Genomic DNA, 18,607 nt, shown 5'->3' with positions numbered 1-18,607 from the left:
AGCTTTTGGTAACATGGATTTTCTCTACTGTTTTTTTTTTTTTTATTCCTATTTCACTTATTTCTGCTTTGTACTTTCTTATTTTCTTCTTTCTACTTACTTTGGCTTCAATTTGCATTTTCCCTCTAGCGCAAAGTGGTAATTGATTTAACATCTTTCTTCTTGTCTAATATGAACATGTAAAGTGGGAACATTCCCCTAGTCAGTACTTTAGCTGAGCCTCAGGTATTAGAATGCGTTGGGGTCATCTTTTCACTCAGTCCAAAATATTTTTTAATTGTCCCCGTGATTTTCCTTTATTATTTTTTTGTATCCTATAGGTTATTTAAAACTGTGGATTATATTTAAAATTCCGACATTTTGGAGATTTTAAAGATCTCTTTCTGTTACCGATTTATAATATAATCTCATTTTGGTCAGAAAACATATTCTGTATGTTTTCCTCCCCCCTGCCCTTTTCTTTTAATTTAATGAGATTTGCTTTATGATCCTGGATACAGCGTATCTTGCTCAATGTTCTTTGTGTGCTTCATGAGAGTATGTTCCACGGACCCAGGGTAGAATTAATAGAAATATTAATTAGGTCAAGTTGGTTGATAGTGTTCTTTTTTAAAATTTTTTTAACGTTTCTCTTTATTTTTGAGACAGAGAGAAACAGAGCATGAGCAGGGGAGGGGCAGAGAGAGGGGGAGACACAGAATCCGAAGCAGGCTCCGGGCTCTGCTCTGTCAGCGCAGGGCCCGACACGGGGCTCGAACCCACAAACCGTGAGATCGTGACCCGAGCCGAAGTCAGACGCTCAACCGACGGAGCCACCCCGGCGCCCCGGTTGATAGTGTTCTTCAAGTCTTCTCTATCCCTATTAATTTTCTGTATACGCCATCAATACTGACAGAAGACTGTGGAACTCTTCAACAAGTTGTGAATGTGTTTATCTTCCCAATCCTTTCAGGGTTTGCTTCATTTATGTTAAAGTTTTGTTAAGTTTTGAAGAAGGATAACTATATCGGAGGACTTGAGCTGCCGGATTTTAAGATGTTAAGGTAAACAAGAGGGATCGAGCGAGCGTAGCTTGAGTGGGAGGAGAGACGCCCAGGTCAATAGACCAGAATGGAGAATTGGACCTGGCATATGCAGTCAGTTGAGTTTTTATAAAAGTGCCGCCGTTCAACGGGGAAAGGAACAACTTTTCAACAAACGGTGCTCAAGCAACTGGTATCCACATGGGAAAATGGGAAACTTGACTCTTGTCTCCTGCCTTATGAAAAAAGGTTAACTCCGAGTGGGGCATAGACCTACCCCTAAAACCTGAAGGAATAAAACCTCTAGAAGAAAATGTTGGAAAGATCTTTTTGCCTTGGAGTAGGCAAAGTTTTCTTAGGACGCATGTGCCCAAACCAGTAACCTGGTGTGTCAACTTTACCAAAAGCGTAAACTTGCTCTTTAGAGAATGTTTATCATACACATCTCATAAAACTCTGTACCTAGAATATATGAAGTACTTTATTAAAAATGAGATAATATGGAGGCAAATCCCACTAATATTGGGGAAGCTTATTTGGAAAATTAGAATGGGCTTATTTTATTGTATGTAAGTTATACTTTTAACCCCCAGAGGGGACACACATATATTTTTTTTTCTTGACAGTTCTGCTTCCATCTAAGACGGGGTCCTGGGGGCTGGATTTACCCACATGCCTGAAGCAGCCATAACACTGCCAAATAAAAACCATCTCTGAGACAGGAGACGTGTAATAACAATCTTCAAGACCCTGGGTACTAAGCAACAGAGGGCTTGGTTCCCTGAAAATGGGAAATGACAGAGTGAACCCTAGGCTTGCTCCGGCTTACTTATGCTTTGACAAATCTCTGGGCTGCACAAGGAAGGGGAGCCCTGATGGAGCCTGGCTGGCTTGTCCCGTTGAGGCCACGGAGCTGAGAGTCCAGGGGGACCAACATGGCTGAGGCCAGAAGCGTGGAAGAGTGAGGAGAAGAGAGCTACACGGAGATGAGTCCAGAGAACCGCAGAAGTACCTTCTGGGCTATTCTGTACAGCACAGTCAACACATATGAGGAATTGCCTGAAGTCGGGGGACGATCCATCCAACAGGCACAGGATCAGAAATGGTGCCTGTTCACTCCTGAGAGCCTGGCCAAACTCATAACTCACAGACATTGGTGGAATTCTCAGGAGGGTCTTGCCACACTAGTGGGGAGTAATTAGACTGAGCGGTGTTCTAGACCCACCTAATAACTCGTAGAAAACCATGCCTGAAAAATCAACTTTTTCCAAGTAACTTACTGTTGTCCTTCAGTTATGCCAAGAAAGCCCCCCCTCCCCAACTATTTATAGAATTACCAGAAATCCAGCACCCCACAAAGTAAAAGTCACAATGTTTGGTGTATAACCACGAATTACCACCCATGTAAAGAAGGGGGGATACATGACCCCAAATGAGGAGAATAATCAATCAATGACAGTTGACCTAGAACTAGCACAGAGGCCATATTTAGCAAAGACACTGACGTGGTTAATATAACTATTCTGTATGTTAAAAAGTCAAGTAGAGGCACGGAAGATATAAAAATGACCCAAATTAAATGTATAGAGATGGATATTTCACCATGTGAGATGAAAAATATTCTGGGTTCGATGAACAGGAGACTAGACATCGCAGAAGAAAAGATTAGGGAACTTGAAGACACGAAGTCATAACAATAGAAACTATCCCAAAAGAGGTACACAGAGACAAAAGAACTAAAAAAAAAAAAGAAGAAGAAGAACAGAGCCTCTCAGTAATCTGTGGGAAAACTTCACATGGCCTAATAGAAGTGCAACGGAAAACACTGAAAATGAAGACGGGGGAGGGGACAGGAAGGCCATACCCAGACATAGTGGCCCCCAAATTTCCGAATTCTGTGACACTACTAACATATAGATCCAGGAAGCTCAATGAGCCTTAAAGACAAGAAAATATGATGAGAACCGTATCAGCGTACGTCATCATCAAGTTCGTCAAACCGGTAAGGTGTTACACGGAACTGGAGAAGAAAGACACATTATACACAGAAAGACGATGGTCTCAACCCAGTGTTCTCTACCTCGAGAAAATATTTTTCAAACGTGAAGGAGATTCCAGACATACAAAATCCAAAAGAATGTATCGTCAGCAGGAAATGTGCCAGAAAGTCCTTTCAGCAATTGGAAAATGATACCAGATGAATTTAGGGGTCCGCACAAGGGGATGAAGAGCGTCAGAAATGCACACTACGGGGGTAAACACAGAGGGTATCTTCTCATTATTTCCACCGCTTTGGAAGAGAGCTGGCCGTTTGAACCAAAATTGTCCCAATGCTTTTGGGGGATTGTGACGTGTGTGTAAGTTAAACGTAGGAAGCGGTAGTGTAAAGATTCCGTGGGGAGAAACGGAAGTGATGTTCTTCTGTGTGAAGTAGCTACCTCTCGAAGGCGATAATACGATATGGGAAAGGTGTATACCACAGACCCTAAAACAACCATTAAAATAAAAGAGCAAAGACATGTAGCTAATAAGCCAGCGGTGAGGAGAACATGGAATTCCTTGCGTGAATCCCTGTAAAAGATCTAATGTGGAACGAGAAATGTAAATACACTTGCTGCCTGGGGCTGTCATTGCCAGGAGAGAAGACCAGTTGGGTGAAAGCGGGTCTAAGGAAACTTATCAGAGTGATAGAAATATTCTGCACCCAGTTACTTGAGTGTATGCCTTTGTCCAGACTCATTGGGAGACTTGGAAGGAGTCCGTTGTATTGTACATGATCGATCCCTTTAATCCCCAGTGTGTCACAGAAATTTCTTGTGTCATCATTGTCGCCATCATCATCATCATCATCATCACCATTGCCACCATCACCACCATGGCACTAATCATGGTAACATCTATTCAGTACTCATCACAGGCCAGGAGCGGCGTTAAGTGATTTGTGCGTGTCAGGTCCTTTCCATTGTCATCGCAAAACCACATGAGTCGGGCGCTTTTACTATCGTCTATTTATTGGCGAGGAGACGTGGGTGTACAGAATTTCAAGCCTGGGATTTAATTTCTGGCAGCCCAACTCAAGAGGACAGTCGATTAATATCTGTACCTCCTTGCCTTCCCCTTTCCACATCATGCTTCTGTTTCTACAGGAAAGAGGGTCATGGAGCTCAACCGACTATACACATGCAAATTGCCGATTTTGTCATTGTAATTCTCCCCTGTCGGTGCCAGTGACAATGTCCTGGGGGAGCTCATCTGGTTTGTACTTGACTGAGGATGGTCTCTCATCTGAAGCACTGCGATAAATTAAAGAAATGGGGACCGTCACAAAGGCCTTCACGGAGCCAATACCACTCAAGTGCAAGCCAGGGGATAGCTGTTGTGGTCAGAGGCTCAGAAGAGAAAAGCCAAAAGCATTCTCTTTGAAATGAGAGGGAGGATCAGTGGTTTCTTTAGTCAGTCAAAAGTACTTAGGGACTGTATATACAATAAAATCTCAGTTAAGTAGAAAAATGTTAAGTACAAACACACACATCAATGCAGGCTTACATGTTCGTAGAAAAAAGGATCAGAGAGAAAGGCACCAATAGATACAGCTGTGATTTTTATGAGTGGGAACGGTGCGTGCTCTCTACTTCCTTGTTCTTTGTACTTATCTGTGTTTTTCATATTTTCTGTGGAAACATATGTTACTGGGATAATCAGATTTTGCAAGGAAAAGAAAAGTGCCTTTCAGATGAAGGAACCGAGCGCTGTGGATACAGAATTCCAGTCCTAGATACGGGGCTTACATGGAACGAAGGCTTTCTGGGCGTGTAGACCTGCACAGTGTCTGACCCAGGCTTTCCAAAATCCCTGTTGGACCCCGCCGGGGATCCTGGGGGTCCGGGCGTGTCGTCTTGTTTCCGGCTGCCAGGGCTCGGTGTTCTTCTGAAGGGACGCTTCAGGAGTTGGTGACTAAATATTTAGAGAAATCGCGACTCTCCCTACAAAGCTAACGGGCTAGTGACTCGCGGATTGCACTTTCTAGGCATCACGGGCCCTGGGACGTCGTCTTAGGGTACCTCGCGCTTTTATTTTCTCTGTTCACTTTCCTCTTCAGTTCTGCTAGCTTGGCCTGTTGTTATTAAATGAGAAGATGCTTGTCAGCCATATAATTTCCCCTTTCTTTCCACCAAACGGCCCTTTCTCCTTTGAGAAGCTCGCTAAGTGTATGGAATGGTGTGGAGGGGGGTGCGGCAGCCGGAAACCTTTGAATCCCTGCTCTGCCCCCTCTTCTATCCGTGACCTTGAACCATTATGTAAACTCTCTGTGCCTTGGTTTCTTTTTCATCACTTTTTTCTTTTCTTTTCTTTAAATATTAAATATAATTTATTGTCAAATTGCAGCACCCAGCGCTCATCCCAACAGGTGCCCTCCTCCATGCCCATCCCCCACTTTCCCCTCTCCCCCACTCCCCATCAACCCTCAGTTTGTATTTTAAGAGTCTCTTATGGTTTGCCTCCCTCGCTCTCCGTAACTCCCCCCTCCCCCCCGCCCATGGTCTTCTGTTAAGTTTCTCAGGATCCACCTATGAGTGAAAACATATGGTATCTGTCTTTCTCTGCCTGACTTATTTCACTCAGCATAATACCCTCCAGTTCCATCCACGTTGCTCGTTACTTTTTTCTTTATCATCTCTTAAAATACAGAAATCCTACGAAAGACTCTATAGACATATATTTAGGTCTAAAGTGTAGTGACCAACCACCCATGACCCCGTAATTTGCATCCACCTGGTTTTCTCCCTGCCTCCCTCAGAGATAACCACCACCCTAAATCAGTTCCTTATACTCTTACTTTAAAAAAAGAAAAGAAAGAAAGAAAATCTCACTCAGGGGCGCCTGGGTGGCTCTGTCAGTTGAGTGTCCGACTCTTGGTTTCGGCTCAGGTCATGATCTCACGGTTTGTGAGTTCGAGCCCTGGGTCGGTGATTCTCCCCGGGTTGGGATTCTCTCTCTCCCTGCCCCTCCCTGCCTCTCCCTCTCTCTCTCAAAATAAAGAAATACACTTAAAAAAAAAAAAAAAACCCTCACTCATGTATTTCTGCCTAACCATATACTGTTTAATTTTATTTGCTTTTGGACTCAATAAAAATGTCATATTGCTACATGTGGCTATAGTTTATTTGTCTCCGTGGCTACATACTGTTCCATTGTATGGGATGTTTGGGTTAGGTTCTCTCATGGACGTACCGTACCGAGGGGTGGGGATTGTTGGGCCATTAAATGCGTGAACGTTCAACTTCACAAAGAATGCCACATTGTTTTCCAAAGTGTTTGTGTCTATTCACACTCTGTTTATCTGTATACTCCCCAACACTTGGTGTAGCCAGACTTAATTTTTGCCAATAAACTGTAAAGTAATAGCTTATTGATGACCTTAATTTATATTTTTCTGGTTACTGAGGGAAAGAGTCCACATACCTATGTATACACATTCATCCCAATCCACATGTATTCTGTAGAATCCCTATTTATGTACTTTATTCATTTTTAAAATTTGATTTCTTCCCTTTTGATTTGGAGTTCCTTATATATTTTGGGTGCTAATCATTTATTTTTTACATATAAAATGGATTAATCTTTTATGTTATGTTTAACACTTTTTGTGTGTGTCGTATACCAAGATAAAAATGTATTGTCTTATATTTTCTTCTAACAGTTCTTGCTTTGTTTTCCACATTTAAGACTTTAATTCATTTAGAAGTGATTTTGTTCATGGTTTGAGACAGAGATCTAATTCTTGTTTTCCCCATATGAGTAGCTGTTAATACCGGAACCATTTGCTAAATGGTCCCTTCTGTCTTCACTGACCTTCTGTGCAACCTCTGCCATACGTTAAAGTGTCACATATGGGTGGATTTATTTTGAGGCCCTCTGTTCTGTTTTGGTGGCCGTCTCGCCCATCTCCAGAACAGTATCACACTATCTTATCTGCCCTAACTTTACGAAGCCTTCATATGAGGACAAGTTTCTAACTTACCTCTTCTCTAAAAGTGCCTGAAATATTCTCGATATATAATATAAATATAAATATAAATATTTTATAATCCGTTTTCAATTCCATGAAAAACCCAGTTATAATTAAAAGAATTTTTTTTTTTTTAATTTGGGCATTTGAACTGGAGCCCTCCTTTCAGGAGAGACGGACATCTCTGTGATATTGACTGTTCCTATCCATGAACATGTGCTATCTCTCCATTTACTTAGGCAGTCTTTGATACATTTTTAATAGAGTTCAATACCTCTAGAGTTCAATGGAGCTTGAAGCATACAGACTATACCCATTTCCAATTAAATTCATTTCAGGATACCTTTGATTTTGGTTGCCATTATGAAGGGCGTCTGGCTTTTTACTGATGGACTCCCAAGTATTTGCTGATAGTCTAAAAAAGTGTACAGCCAGCCCCTTGCTAAAGTTATTAGCCTAGTGGTATTTATGTAGATTCTTTTGAGACTCCATGTAAATAATTGTCTCATTTTCTTTATTGTAAAAGAGATACAGGGGCGCCTGGGTGGCTCAGTCGGTTGAGCATCTGACTTCGGCTCAGGTCATGATCTCGTGGTCCGTGAGTTCAAGCCCCGCGTCGGGTTCTGTGCTGAGAGCTCGGAGCCTGGAGCCTGTTTCCGATTCTGTGTCTCCCTCTCTCTCTCTCTGCCCCTTCCCCACTCATGCTCTGTCTCTGTCTCTCTCTCTCTGTCAAAAATAAACATTAAAAAAATAAAATAGATATAATAGGAATAACAATAAAAATAATTCACCTTCTTATGACTTACAAAGGACTTATACACATAAAGCGCTTAGAAATCTGAGCTACGCTAAGTGTCATTATAATTATCATTTTAAAGGAATGGCTTTATCGCTTTTATAAACGTTTTACATGCCATTATAAAAACTGAAGCAATACAGAGATGTGCAAACAGAAAGCCAACAAACTGCCCACTGCCCAGAAACAAATAGGGTTAACATTTGGTGAACGTTCTGCCAGACTCCTCTCTAGTGATAAATAAAAACGAAGAAGAATAGAGAGATAGACAAGACGAAATTATTTCTACAAAAGTAGCATCATATTTTACGGGATTAAAAATACGAAATTGAAGTTTTATTTGAGTTTAAAAACAGAAGAGGAGTAAATGCTGAACTTGGGACTAATCCCCTCACCACAAGAGACATCTTTAAAGACCCGACAGAGGCCAAGGAAAACGACCTTACAAACCATTACGCAGACGAGTCGTTAGGTTTTAAGGTTTTGTAGCCGATCTCTGCTCCCCGCCACGCGAGACGGGCGAGTGGTCGGCACCCTGCTCTGTGATTCCTCCTTTGTCCACCTGCTTTTGTTGTCGGCTTGGGCTCTTCTCGACCAGACAGCAATGCCAAAGGTGTACGTGGGACTCACACCTGACGAGGAGAAGGGCAGGGGGAGGCGTCAGTCTCTGGTGCTGACCCAGCAAACCCTCTCCCAGTCCTGAGGAGCCCCGGAGCACAGGCTTCCCTTCCAGGCCATTCTTTCCTTCTTTTAAAAAGTTTTTTTTTTAATGTTTATTTATTTTTGAGAAAGAGAGAGAGACAGACAGAGAGCAAATCAGGGGAGGGGCAGAGAGAGAGGGGGACACAGAATCGGAAGCAGGCTCCAGGCTCCGAGCTGTCAGCACAGAGCCCGACGCGGGGCTCGAACCCACAAACCGTGAGATCATGACCTGATTTGAAGTCGGACGCTCAACCTACTGAGCCACCCAGGCGCCCCCATTCTTTCATTCTCTTTACCGTGTGTGATGGGGCAGCCCAGTCCAGTCTGTCTATTTGTGTGACGTGTTCTATGCGAAAACCTCGTTTTCCCCATCTTACCTGGGGCAACCTTGTCTTTCTCTTTTCTGAGCCGTACTTCGGAGGCTGCATGTTGCGGGCAGTCAGGCTGCCTGTGCTCTGTGGGAGGGAGCAGGTAGCCTCGCTAGGCTGAGGACCGCTGGCCCTGGGGGCCACAGCTGTGACAGCTGAGTGTTCTGTCCCAGAGCCCCGTCAGCCCAGCTGAGGGTGCGTTCTCCCTCCCACGGGCATCAGATTGCTGTTCCCACTCACCACGGGGCCCAGGTAGGGGTGCCAGGAAAAATACAAGATGCCCGGTTACATTTGAATTTTAGATAAACAACCAATAATTGTTTAGGATAAGTATATCCCAAACAGGATATTTTTGGCATTTTTTTTTAAGAGAAAGAGAGAGAGCGAATGTGAGCGGCGGAGGGGGCAGAGGGAGAGGCAGAGAGAGTCCTAAGCAGGCTCCAGTGCAGAGTCTGATGTGGGGCTGGATCCCACAGCTGCAAGATCGTGACCTGAGCCAAAATCAAGAGTGGGACACTTGGCCGACTGTGGCACCCAGGCGCCCCAGCACATTTTTACGTGCTAAATCTGGTACCCTCATGCCCTGGAAAATGGCAAGCGCTTTTTCCCTCTGCCGAGCTGCCTCTGTAACACGCAGAGGCTTCTAGAGGTTTTCACTTCACTTTCGCCAGGCTGCCCATGCGCACCAGCCGTCGCGGGAGCTTTGTGGCAATTCTCAGTATTAATTTCTTTCCTCAGAAAATCCCCCAGGATTATTCCTGCGACTTAGTCATTCCACACCTGGGGGCCTGTACCTTCCTGTCCCCCTTCACCCGTTTTGCCCATCCCCCCCCCCATCCTCTCCCCGGCAGCCATCGGTTTGTTCTCTGCTTCTGCTTTGCTTATTCGTTTGTCTTGTTTTGTAGACTCCACACGGGAGCGAAATCATGCAATATTTGTCCGACTTCTTTCCCTCAGCACAGTACCCTCTAGGTCCGTCCATATTGTCGCAAATGGCAAGATCTCATCTTTTTTTTTATGGCTGAGTGGTACCCCATTTTATGGATATGCCGCAGCATTTTTGTCCCTTCATCCATCAGGGGACACCGGGGCTGCTTCCGTATCCTGGCTGTCGTAAATAATGCCGCAGTAAGCACAGGGGGGCTTATAACTTTTCATGTTAGTGTTTTTGTTTTCTTTGGGTAAATACCCAGTTGTGCATCCCCTGGATCCTATGGTTTTTAGATTTTTAATTTTTTAAGGAGCCTCCGCAGTATTTTCCACAGTGGCTGCACCGATTTACCTTCCCACCGACAGTGGAAGTGCGCCTTTTACTTGCTTATTTATTGACCGACTACTTAGTGAGCACCAGCCGGGCGGTCTTGGCCGCTAAGGTCATTTTGGTTTCTCCCCCTGGGTTCTTATCTCCCCGTTAGGCTGACGGTTCCTTCGAGGCAGGAATGGGGGGGGGGCTGGGCTTTTCCACCCCCATGCGAAGGGCTCACAGACATTTGCTGCACGGGTGATTGAAGAACGAGATACGGAGCTGCAGGGGCTGCGGAGAAGGAGGGGTCTCCAGGTATAGTAGGGCCGGGGGGACACGGACATTAGAGCCCTGGTCCCTCCCACCGCCCACGCAGGCTGGGCACACAAAGACCGAGCCACTCACTGATGGAACAGGGCGGCACGAACCACTAACTGAACTCCAGATCTGGCTTAGCCTCTGTTATCTTAGACCAATGGTAGGTAGATTGAAGGAACCCAGAAACCAACCATTAATGCAAAGATTTAAAGGCAAGAAAAATTAACCAGGCAGCGGGGGCTCAGGGATCAGTGAGACCCCCAATTCAGGGCAGTGTGGCTGAGCTCCTGAGCAGCGGGGACTGTTCCCCATGTGCTTCTGAGGTGGAACAGGGAGGAGAAGGGAGGTCGGCCATCTCTGGAACACCTTACCCACTTATCTTGGCCACGCCGTCTGTGACCTTGCTGCTGCTGTGACTCAGTGGGTAGAAGTGGCTAGTCTATTTTCAGGCGTCCGCTTTACCCTTTCGGTTCTGGGTAATCCCAGAATCATTCCCGAATCATAGCTTTCCCCTCTACTTGTAGCGAACTGGAAATACGTTTTCAGAATCCTCTTTTTTGCATACACATAAGATGGCATGATTTTCTCCAAAGGGGTGCTCCGGGAGGAAAGCTTGTGGGCCTTACCCCCTCCTCTGGGCGAGCTCCACCCTGAGAAGTCACGTGGGGATATGCGAGGGTCACACGCGGGTCTAAGTGAGTGGTGTCGAAGGCTTTGGTGCACGTTTGCGGCAGGTGTCTACACCAGGTTGACAAGAATCCGGTGAGGACCTCCCGCTCTGGGTGCTGTGCTGAGTCAGGACACAGAGGGGTCACGTGGTGTTGGGGGGCAGAGCCCGTGGAACAGGGCCAGCACACTTTCTCTGTAAGGCCCAGATGGTCGGTAAGTATCTTTGGCTCTGGGGGTCTGTCTTAGCCAGACTTATGAACAGGAGAATTTGTTCCCAGTTGCGGAGGCTGGAAATCTGAGGTCAAGATCCTGGCAGATTTGATGTCTGATGAGAGCCCACTTTCTGGTTCATCGATGGCCATCTTTTCGCTGTGGCCTGCCCTGGCAGCAGGGGTAAAGGAACGTTCTGGGCTTTCTTTTTATAAGGGCAGTAATCCCAATCATGAGGGCTCTGCCCTCATGTCCTAATCGCTTTGCAAGGGCCCACATCCAAATACCATCACTCTGGGGGGTGGGTAGGATTTCAACACACGAATGGTCGGGGGACACAACCCTTCAGACCAAGGCACTGTCACAGTCAACATGCCAACTGTACCAACGCAGTGTGAAAGCCACCAGAGACAATATGCCAAGAAATGGATGTGGCCGCGTGTCAATAAAACTTTATTTACAAGACCAGGCGTCTGGTTGGATTCGGTCCTTGGGCTGTAGCTTGTTAAGTTGTATTTTTTGGAGAAGTTTGATTTGTGAGGTTTTGGTCATTAGGTTAAGTCACCAGGAAGACGTAATTTGCCAACTTGGGATGGACTCTTCACTGACGAGTGTGTCTTCTGAAGGGCCACCCGTGTCCGCGTCCCATTCATTCCCGCGGCGCAAGTCATTTGGCTCAGGGAGACGGGAAAGGGAAATTTAACACCAACAGCGTGTTCTTAAAGAGGCGGCCACAATGGACTCTGGAGTCCTGCCCGCCTGGTCCGCGGTCCTCGTTCCTGTGCGTATTGCCGCGTGGGGGCTGTCGGCACTTCCCTCTCTGTGCCCGGTCGAGCCCGTGGGCCCCTGTGTCTTCTCCTCACGTCCAGGGTTCCCAGGGAGTCTGTGCCTCTCGGTGCCCAGTACTGTGCCTGGGCGTCTGCCCTGGAACCCAAGAGTTCAGAGCCGCTGCTGGAAGCATCCAGCCACAAGCGGAAAGTAAACTGCCCCACGGAGACCGGCACAGAAACTGACGCTCGTGAGCAACGTCTGAAAAGCCGCCCGGGGTATACACGGTGCCCGGGGCAGAGCATGGCACTGACCCTAGGTGAACACGCGCCCCCGTGCCCCACAGGAGCAGAACAGCCCCTTCCTTCTAATGGTGATGATGTTCAGCGTTCAGTTTCCGAAGCACCGTGGCAGCCACCGCCCTCGGTGGCCCGTCGGTATTCGTTGCCCGTGGTCCAGGAGTGTGTTGGGGGAGCAAGAGATGGTGGGGGGTGGGGAGGGGGTGGAGGAGGGAGGAGGGGCCGGACAGGGGGCGTCCTCGGAGCATGCAAGCGGCCGGCCTCTCTTTCGGCCAGCTCCCGGGACCCTCCTCTCTCCCCTTGCCCCTCCACGCCTGCCTCTGGCCATCACTTCCACTCTGCCTCTTCCCTGCAGGTGCAGGAGCGTCCTCCTGCGTCCGTCCCTCTGCCGTCAGCTGGCCCCGCGGAGGGGATGGTGCGGACGCCGGCAGGGAGGGCACGCATCGTGGCCACACGAGGCGCCCGGGTGGATAAGGAACCACTTGTGCTGCCCACGTGCCGCGCAGGTCGGGATCGTACGAACACTCAGACGCAGGAAAAGCCCACGCTGGGAGCGCCCGGAAGGGTCTTCAACGCCACCAAGATTTTAAATCTACATTTGAGAGAGTTTTAGCCGGGTTCACGGAGGGTCAGGTCCCAGCTGTTTCCAGTTATCGACACGGTAACGTCCATACGTGAGCCGGTGACGACCAAACAGTTGAGGAAGGAACGAGGAGGAAAAGCCGGCGTCCCCAGCACCCGCCGGCTCAGCTCAGCTCAGCTGCCTCCTGTTTCTGGGTCTTCGCCTGAGTTGCCCCTGAGCTCCAGAGGCAACACACCGATTTCAGGGGTTGCTCTGCACTGCTGACTCGTCTGCTGACGCCCGCCCGCTCCCATCTTTGCTCATTATTGTTTTTGTTGCTTTTAAAACTTTAGGCAGGTTTATGCGACTTCTACCCAGTTTATAATACATCATGAACTGGATTATGTGGGCACTGTCGTATTTGTGTGTATGCTGAAAATTATACATTCCATCCTTTCTTAACTATTTCTCCTTTTTAAGTTTATGTATTTATCTTGAGACGGGGCGGGGGTGGGGCACAGAGAGAGAGAATCCCAAGCAGGCTCCACACTGTCAACACAGAGCCCGACGTGGGGCTCGAATCCACTCGCCGGGAGATCACGACCCGAGCCGAAACCAAGAGTCGGACACCCAACCGACCGAGCCCCCCCAGGCGCCCCGTTGTAACTATTTCCAAGTGCCTGGTTTAGTGGTCGTGAGTAACAGCACTGCCGTCCGTCCCCAGGACGTGTCCACCTTCCCAAACTGAGACCTTGCGTCCACGTGGGACACTAACTGCCCATCCCCCTCTCGTTTTTGGGTGACCCGCTTTTTGGGTGACCTGGTGAACGGGTTGGAGTGACCCACGCGGGGACTGTTTTCTCCAAACTCCGAGGAAGCGCACACGGTGTTGTAGGAGGTCAGGTGTGCCAGCTTCCCCTCCCCCTTGGAAGGGCGTCTCAGCACGCCCGTGCCGCTGGGCCCCCGGGGTGGCACTGCCCATGAACGTGTTTTCAGAAAATCGTTTCGTTGTGGTAAAATACCCGTGACATAAAATTCGCCATCCTAACCGTTTTTCAGTGCACGGTTCAGGGGCTCAAAGCACGTTCCCGCTTTTGTGCGGCCGTCAGCACCGCCCACCTCCAGAACTTTCCATCTCCCCACACTGAAACTGTCCCCATTCACCCCTGCCCACCCCCCACCCCCCCGCCCCAGCCCCTGGAGGCCTCTGTCCCTGTCTCTCCGAGTCTGACTCCTCCAGGAAACTCTCACATAGGGGATCATACGGGATCTGCTCTTTTTTCTTTTTTTAATGTTTTTATTTATTTTTGAGACAGAGAGAGACAGGGCATGAGCAGGGGAGGGGCAGAGAGAGAGGGAGACGCAGAATCCGAAGCAGGCTCCAGGCTCCGAGCCGCCAGCACAGAGCCCGATGCGGGGCTCGAACTCATGGAGCGTGAGATCATGACCTGAGCCGAAGTCGGTTGCTCAACCGACTGAGCCACCCAGGCGCCCCCGGGATCTGCTCTTTAATTCACTCCCCGCGCTCCCTGCTACCTGAGACAACTGTGTGTGCCCCGTGTCACCCAGCGACCAGGCCAGCGCTGGGGGTCATAGGCCGGCCGCTCTGGCTCCAGAATTCCTCTGCACTTCCGTTGTCCTTGGCTGTCTGGGCGTGAACAGGGCTGGGACCTAAGAGATAGGTGCCGTTGGGGAAGTCCCCGTCTCACAGAGAGACACGTGGCTTGCAGGGCGTGTCACAGGGGGCGGCTCCGTCCCGCCTGTCCCCTGTGGCCTCCGTGAGGAGGGTGCCGTCGGAACAGGCCCCCAGGTCCCGGCCTTGCCTCCCGGCGGCTTCAGAGGCCAGGGAGGCAGGCAGAGCAACTCGAGGATCTGGTAGCTCAGGCCTGTGTTTGCGGGAAGTCTCCTTGTTTATATGCCACTTTCACCATTTCTCCTGGCAGAGACTTTCGCCAGCCGAGGCCAGAGTCATTCTGGGACAGCTGGCCCCCGAGCCCTGCTGAGGAGCCTGGACGCAGCCCTCTGCTCCGAGGAGCCGTATTCCTGGCCGGACATGAAAGGAAAGATTATAACAGCCCGTTCTCTGCCGGCGGCTTATCCCAGGCGGGAACCCAGCGAAATCCGCGCCGCGAGCCCTCATCCTTCTCGTCTCGTCCCGCCAACCGCCGCATCCTGACGGGGTCCGATGAGACCTGGGGGTCTCGGGGTACACGGAGCCTGCGCCGCACCCCGTGGGCCGCTTGTGCCCTTTCTGCGGAGGCGGCCGCTGGGGCTGAGGGAGGTGGCCGGGCCTCGAGTGACGGGTGCCGAGTGACGGAGGCCGGGCTGGGACGGGATCCACCCGTTGCAGCGCCCGGGTCCCTTCCTCCTTCCTATTTGTCTTCTGCAGGCCGAGGGGCTGGGCCTCGCCTGTACAGGGTGTTCCCTGCAGCTTCGGGATGGTGTTGTGTAATCCTGTGGCTGCGTGTGGTGTGTGGGACGCTGAGCGTGGGGGCCTCTGCGGGGTCAGGCAAGGTTAAGCCGAGGCCCGAGCCCGTGGCGTCGGATGGGAGCGGCCGACAGCACCCCCTCGCCCTGGGGTGAGCAGGAGCGGGAAACTCCGGGTCAGGACGCCAGGGCCCAGGGCGATTTATGGAGGGGGGAGCCTTCGGGGATGCCACCGGTACAGCGCTGTGAGACTCCTGCTCCCAGGGCTGCGGGACCTCGGGCTGGCCCTCCTGCCCTCGAGCCAAAACCACACCTATGCTGAGCGCTTTTAATATTTTCCTAGGGACCGTGGGGGCAGATGATTTACGGCCGTCTCCTCCCTTGGTGCCACGGCAGATGCATCCGGAGACGACGTGAGGACACACAGATGGGCGAGAAGAGTCTCCCACAAGGCGGCCCCGTCCCACTCGCCTGAATCAGAGGGTCCGGCCGCGCCCGGCGGGGGCCCCGGGTGGGAGCCGAGCCTCCTTGGCTCTCTGTGACTTTACAAAAGCATCGTGTTGTTAGCGCAGAGCTTTGGCACACCTGGGCCCGGCGTGCGAGGCTGCTCTGGAACAGAAGTGGTTCAAAGGGCAGGGCCGTTTGGCTGGCGCGTGGGCCACCCCAGCGCTCTCCGGCCTCTCCGTGTGAGAGCAGGAACTCTCCAGTGAGACGGAAACGATTCTGAGATAACCGGAGAACACTGGCTTTCCACGCACACAAACAAAGCAGTTCAAAATTTTTTTATTAGTTTATTATTTATTTATTTTTAGAGAGAGCGAGAGAGCAGGGGAAGGGCAGAGAGAGAGACAGGGGGACAGAGATAATCCCAAGCAGGCTCCAATCTCAGCGCAGCACCCGGCTCGGGGCTCGATCCCAGGACCCAGGGATCATGACCCGAGCCGAAATCAAGAGTCGGACGCTCAACCGACTGAGCCTCCCAGGCGCCCCAACAAGGCAATTTTTGAAGGCGAGGTTGTCCTGGGCCTGGAACCAGCCGCGGCAGCACGCTCGGCTGGCACACGGAGACCGAGGCTGAGCCTCAGCTAAGAGGGGCCCTCGGGTGTGGTCGTGTCCTGGTGTGGCATGGGGGGGAAAGACACGCCGGGGATCGAGACGCATGCACGTTCTAGAAAGGCCAGCAGATACAGACTGTGGACCTCGACCTACCCACCGCGGCCGTGGGCCTGGCTCGGCCAAGGCTGGCGGGGACCCTTGTGGGAGCAAGGGCGGGGGAGGGCCCTTCCACGGAGGTCGGCAAAGCTGCCGGAGAGAAGGGACCCCTGGGGGGTGAGGGATGACGGGACAGTGACAGGGGAGGCGAGGGCGGATGTAAGGGGCAGAAGGAGCTGTATGAACACAGCCTGGAAGCAGAGAGTGGTGCTCGAAGTTAAGAGTCCGGGGTGGCTGAGACACATAGGGTCTGGGTCGAGGACTGGTCGGGGGGACAGCTGCCAGGTTACCGACAGCTTCTGAAGCCACCCGGATGACCACATCCTCAGGGCAACGGAGGAGCCGTGGCGTCTAAGAAGAGGAAGGGCTACGATCCACTCAGCAGATGCGCCCACGTGGTCCATACTGACCACGCGCTGCGCTCTGACCCCGGCTCAGGCACCGTGCTAGGGGATGCCGAGAAAGCATTCGAGAAGGACCGCCCGGCACTGGTGTGCGGGGTCTCTTGGGGGATTGGAAGACCAGAGGCTTTGCGGTCCTCCTGATGGGAGAGTGGGGGGGTGGAAGGAAGCATCCCCCTGGGTGATGGAAAGGGCGAGGTGGCCTGGGAATCACAGGAGCAGAGGGAGCTGGCCTGGCGGCCACGAGGATGGGGCTGTGATGGGTGAGATGAGGCGGGGAGGGAGGGCGGATGTAGAGGCTGCTACTCTTGGGCTTAGGTGGTCATCACCGAGCCGGCCGCGGTGCTCGTGGGCTGTGGGAGGGACGGTGCTCTGGAGACCTCAGTGGTTTCAGCTCCTCCCGGGCGCGCTGTGCTTTTAGCCTCAGAAGGGGTACAACGAACACAGGCAAGCAGAACAAATTCTACGCTTTTGTGAGTCCTCTCCACGCGTGTGAGCACACTGCTGTTGGGGCAGGGACAGGAGACTCTCAGGGCCGCTGGGAGGGGGCGGGGTGCCCTACTGGTGAGAATGGACTTTGTGAGCCCGAAGATCAGATCCCTGCTTAAAAATGTGTTTCGAACGCTCAGGAGATTTGGGAGGGATTCACCAACGGGAGGGCTAGCTGAGGTTGATGTGGGAGGACTTCCTGGGGAGCATAGGGCCAAAGAGACTTGGAGAGACAAGAAGGCTTAGTGCGGAGCCGGCACAGAGAGCGAGGGCGCCACGGGCCCGCCATCGGGCCAGCACGTGGATTCAAATACACGGGGGAGCTCAGGAGCCGGGAGCGTCACCTCCGTGTCCCTGTGACAGAAGTTCGTGGCCCCAGGGTGGAATTTTGCAGTGCCATGGGAACACTTGGATGGGCGGGAAGGATGGGCGGGAAGGAACAGTACAGAATGCTGCATTGACCTGGCCGGAGATGAGCTCACGTCGTGCCAAAGTCTGGTCATTTGCGGTGGTTGACAGCCTCGGGGCTGGCAGAGTGTGGGGACTCAAGTTCCTCAGTGTCTCCCAGGGACTCGGGAGGGCAGCAGAAGTGTCCACAGACCACCCACCGTGTGTGTAAAGGACTGGAAAGTCGGACGACGGCCGGTCCGGCGCCCCATCTTATAGACAAGGAGAATGAGCCACCGTGACGAGAGTCACAGCTTCGTTTCATGTTCTTCTCAAACTGGCATCTGCCGTGCAAGGTTTCCAGGAACGTCCTCTTTCCAGAGGGATGTGGGAACTCAGGTCTGGGTCGCTCAGGGTTTGTCAGAGACTTCTAGGCCCCCTCGGTAGATGGCAGTGGGGCAGCCTTACCCGGTTAGGTGTCTCATCAGCATCTTCCTTACCGACTACCGTTAGAAGCTTTATCTCTGATTCCCACAACATGAAGCTTCCATTAGCCAGGTGGCCGTCGGGCTGGCTTTGGCAGTAGGATTCCATTTCTTCTCTGGCCTTTACTTTCATGGTGATATTGTGTGTGTGCATGTGCGTGTGTGTGTGTGTATGTGTGTGTGTGTGTGTGTGTGTGTGTGTGTGTGTGTTTCTCCAGTACTGTGAGCTTTTCCAAGGC

At 50.8% G+C, this 18,607-nt stretch overlaps 1 protein-coding gene and 1 long non-coding RNA gene across 2 annotated transcripts in view; both read left to right on the top strand.

Moving 5' to 3' along the window:
* Positions 1 to 13,429, top strand: part of LOC111560923 — a 91,261-nt gene extending 77,832 nt beyond the window's left edge. Inside the window, exon 6 of the long non-coding RNA XR_006600002.1 lies at positions 12,761 to 13,429. This is a non-coding gene — a long non-coding RNA (uncharacterized LOC111560923). The remainder of the gene's footprint in view (positions 1 to 12,760) is intronic.
* A 518-nt stretch (positions 13,430 to 13,947) lies between these two features.
* LOC102899591 lies at positions 13,948 to 16,175 on the top strand. Its single transcript, XM_023256197.2, has 3 exons — positions 13,948 to 13,969; positions 14,754 to 15,546; positions 15,738 to 16,175. The coding sequence occupies exons 1-3, from the start codon at positions 13,948 to 13,950 to the stop codon at positions 15,754 to 15,756; spliced, it is 834 nt and encodes a 277-aa protein (XP_023111965.1). The 3' UTR covers positions 15,757 to 16,175.
* Positions 16,176 to 18,607: the final 2,432 nt, after the last annotated feature.

The sequence above is a fragment of the Felis catus genome, chromosome B3 (genome assembly GCF_018350175.1).
Source record: "Felis catus isolate Fca126 chromosome B3, F.catus_Fca126_mat1.0, whole genome shotgun sequence".
NCBI classification, from domain to species: Eukaryota; Metazoa; Chordata; class Mammalia; order Carnivora; family Felidae; genus Felis; species Felis catus.
Note: the sequence above shows the minus strand (reverse complement) of the source record. Positions and strands in the feature narration are given on the sequence as shown.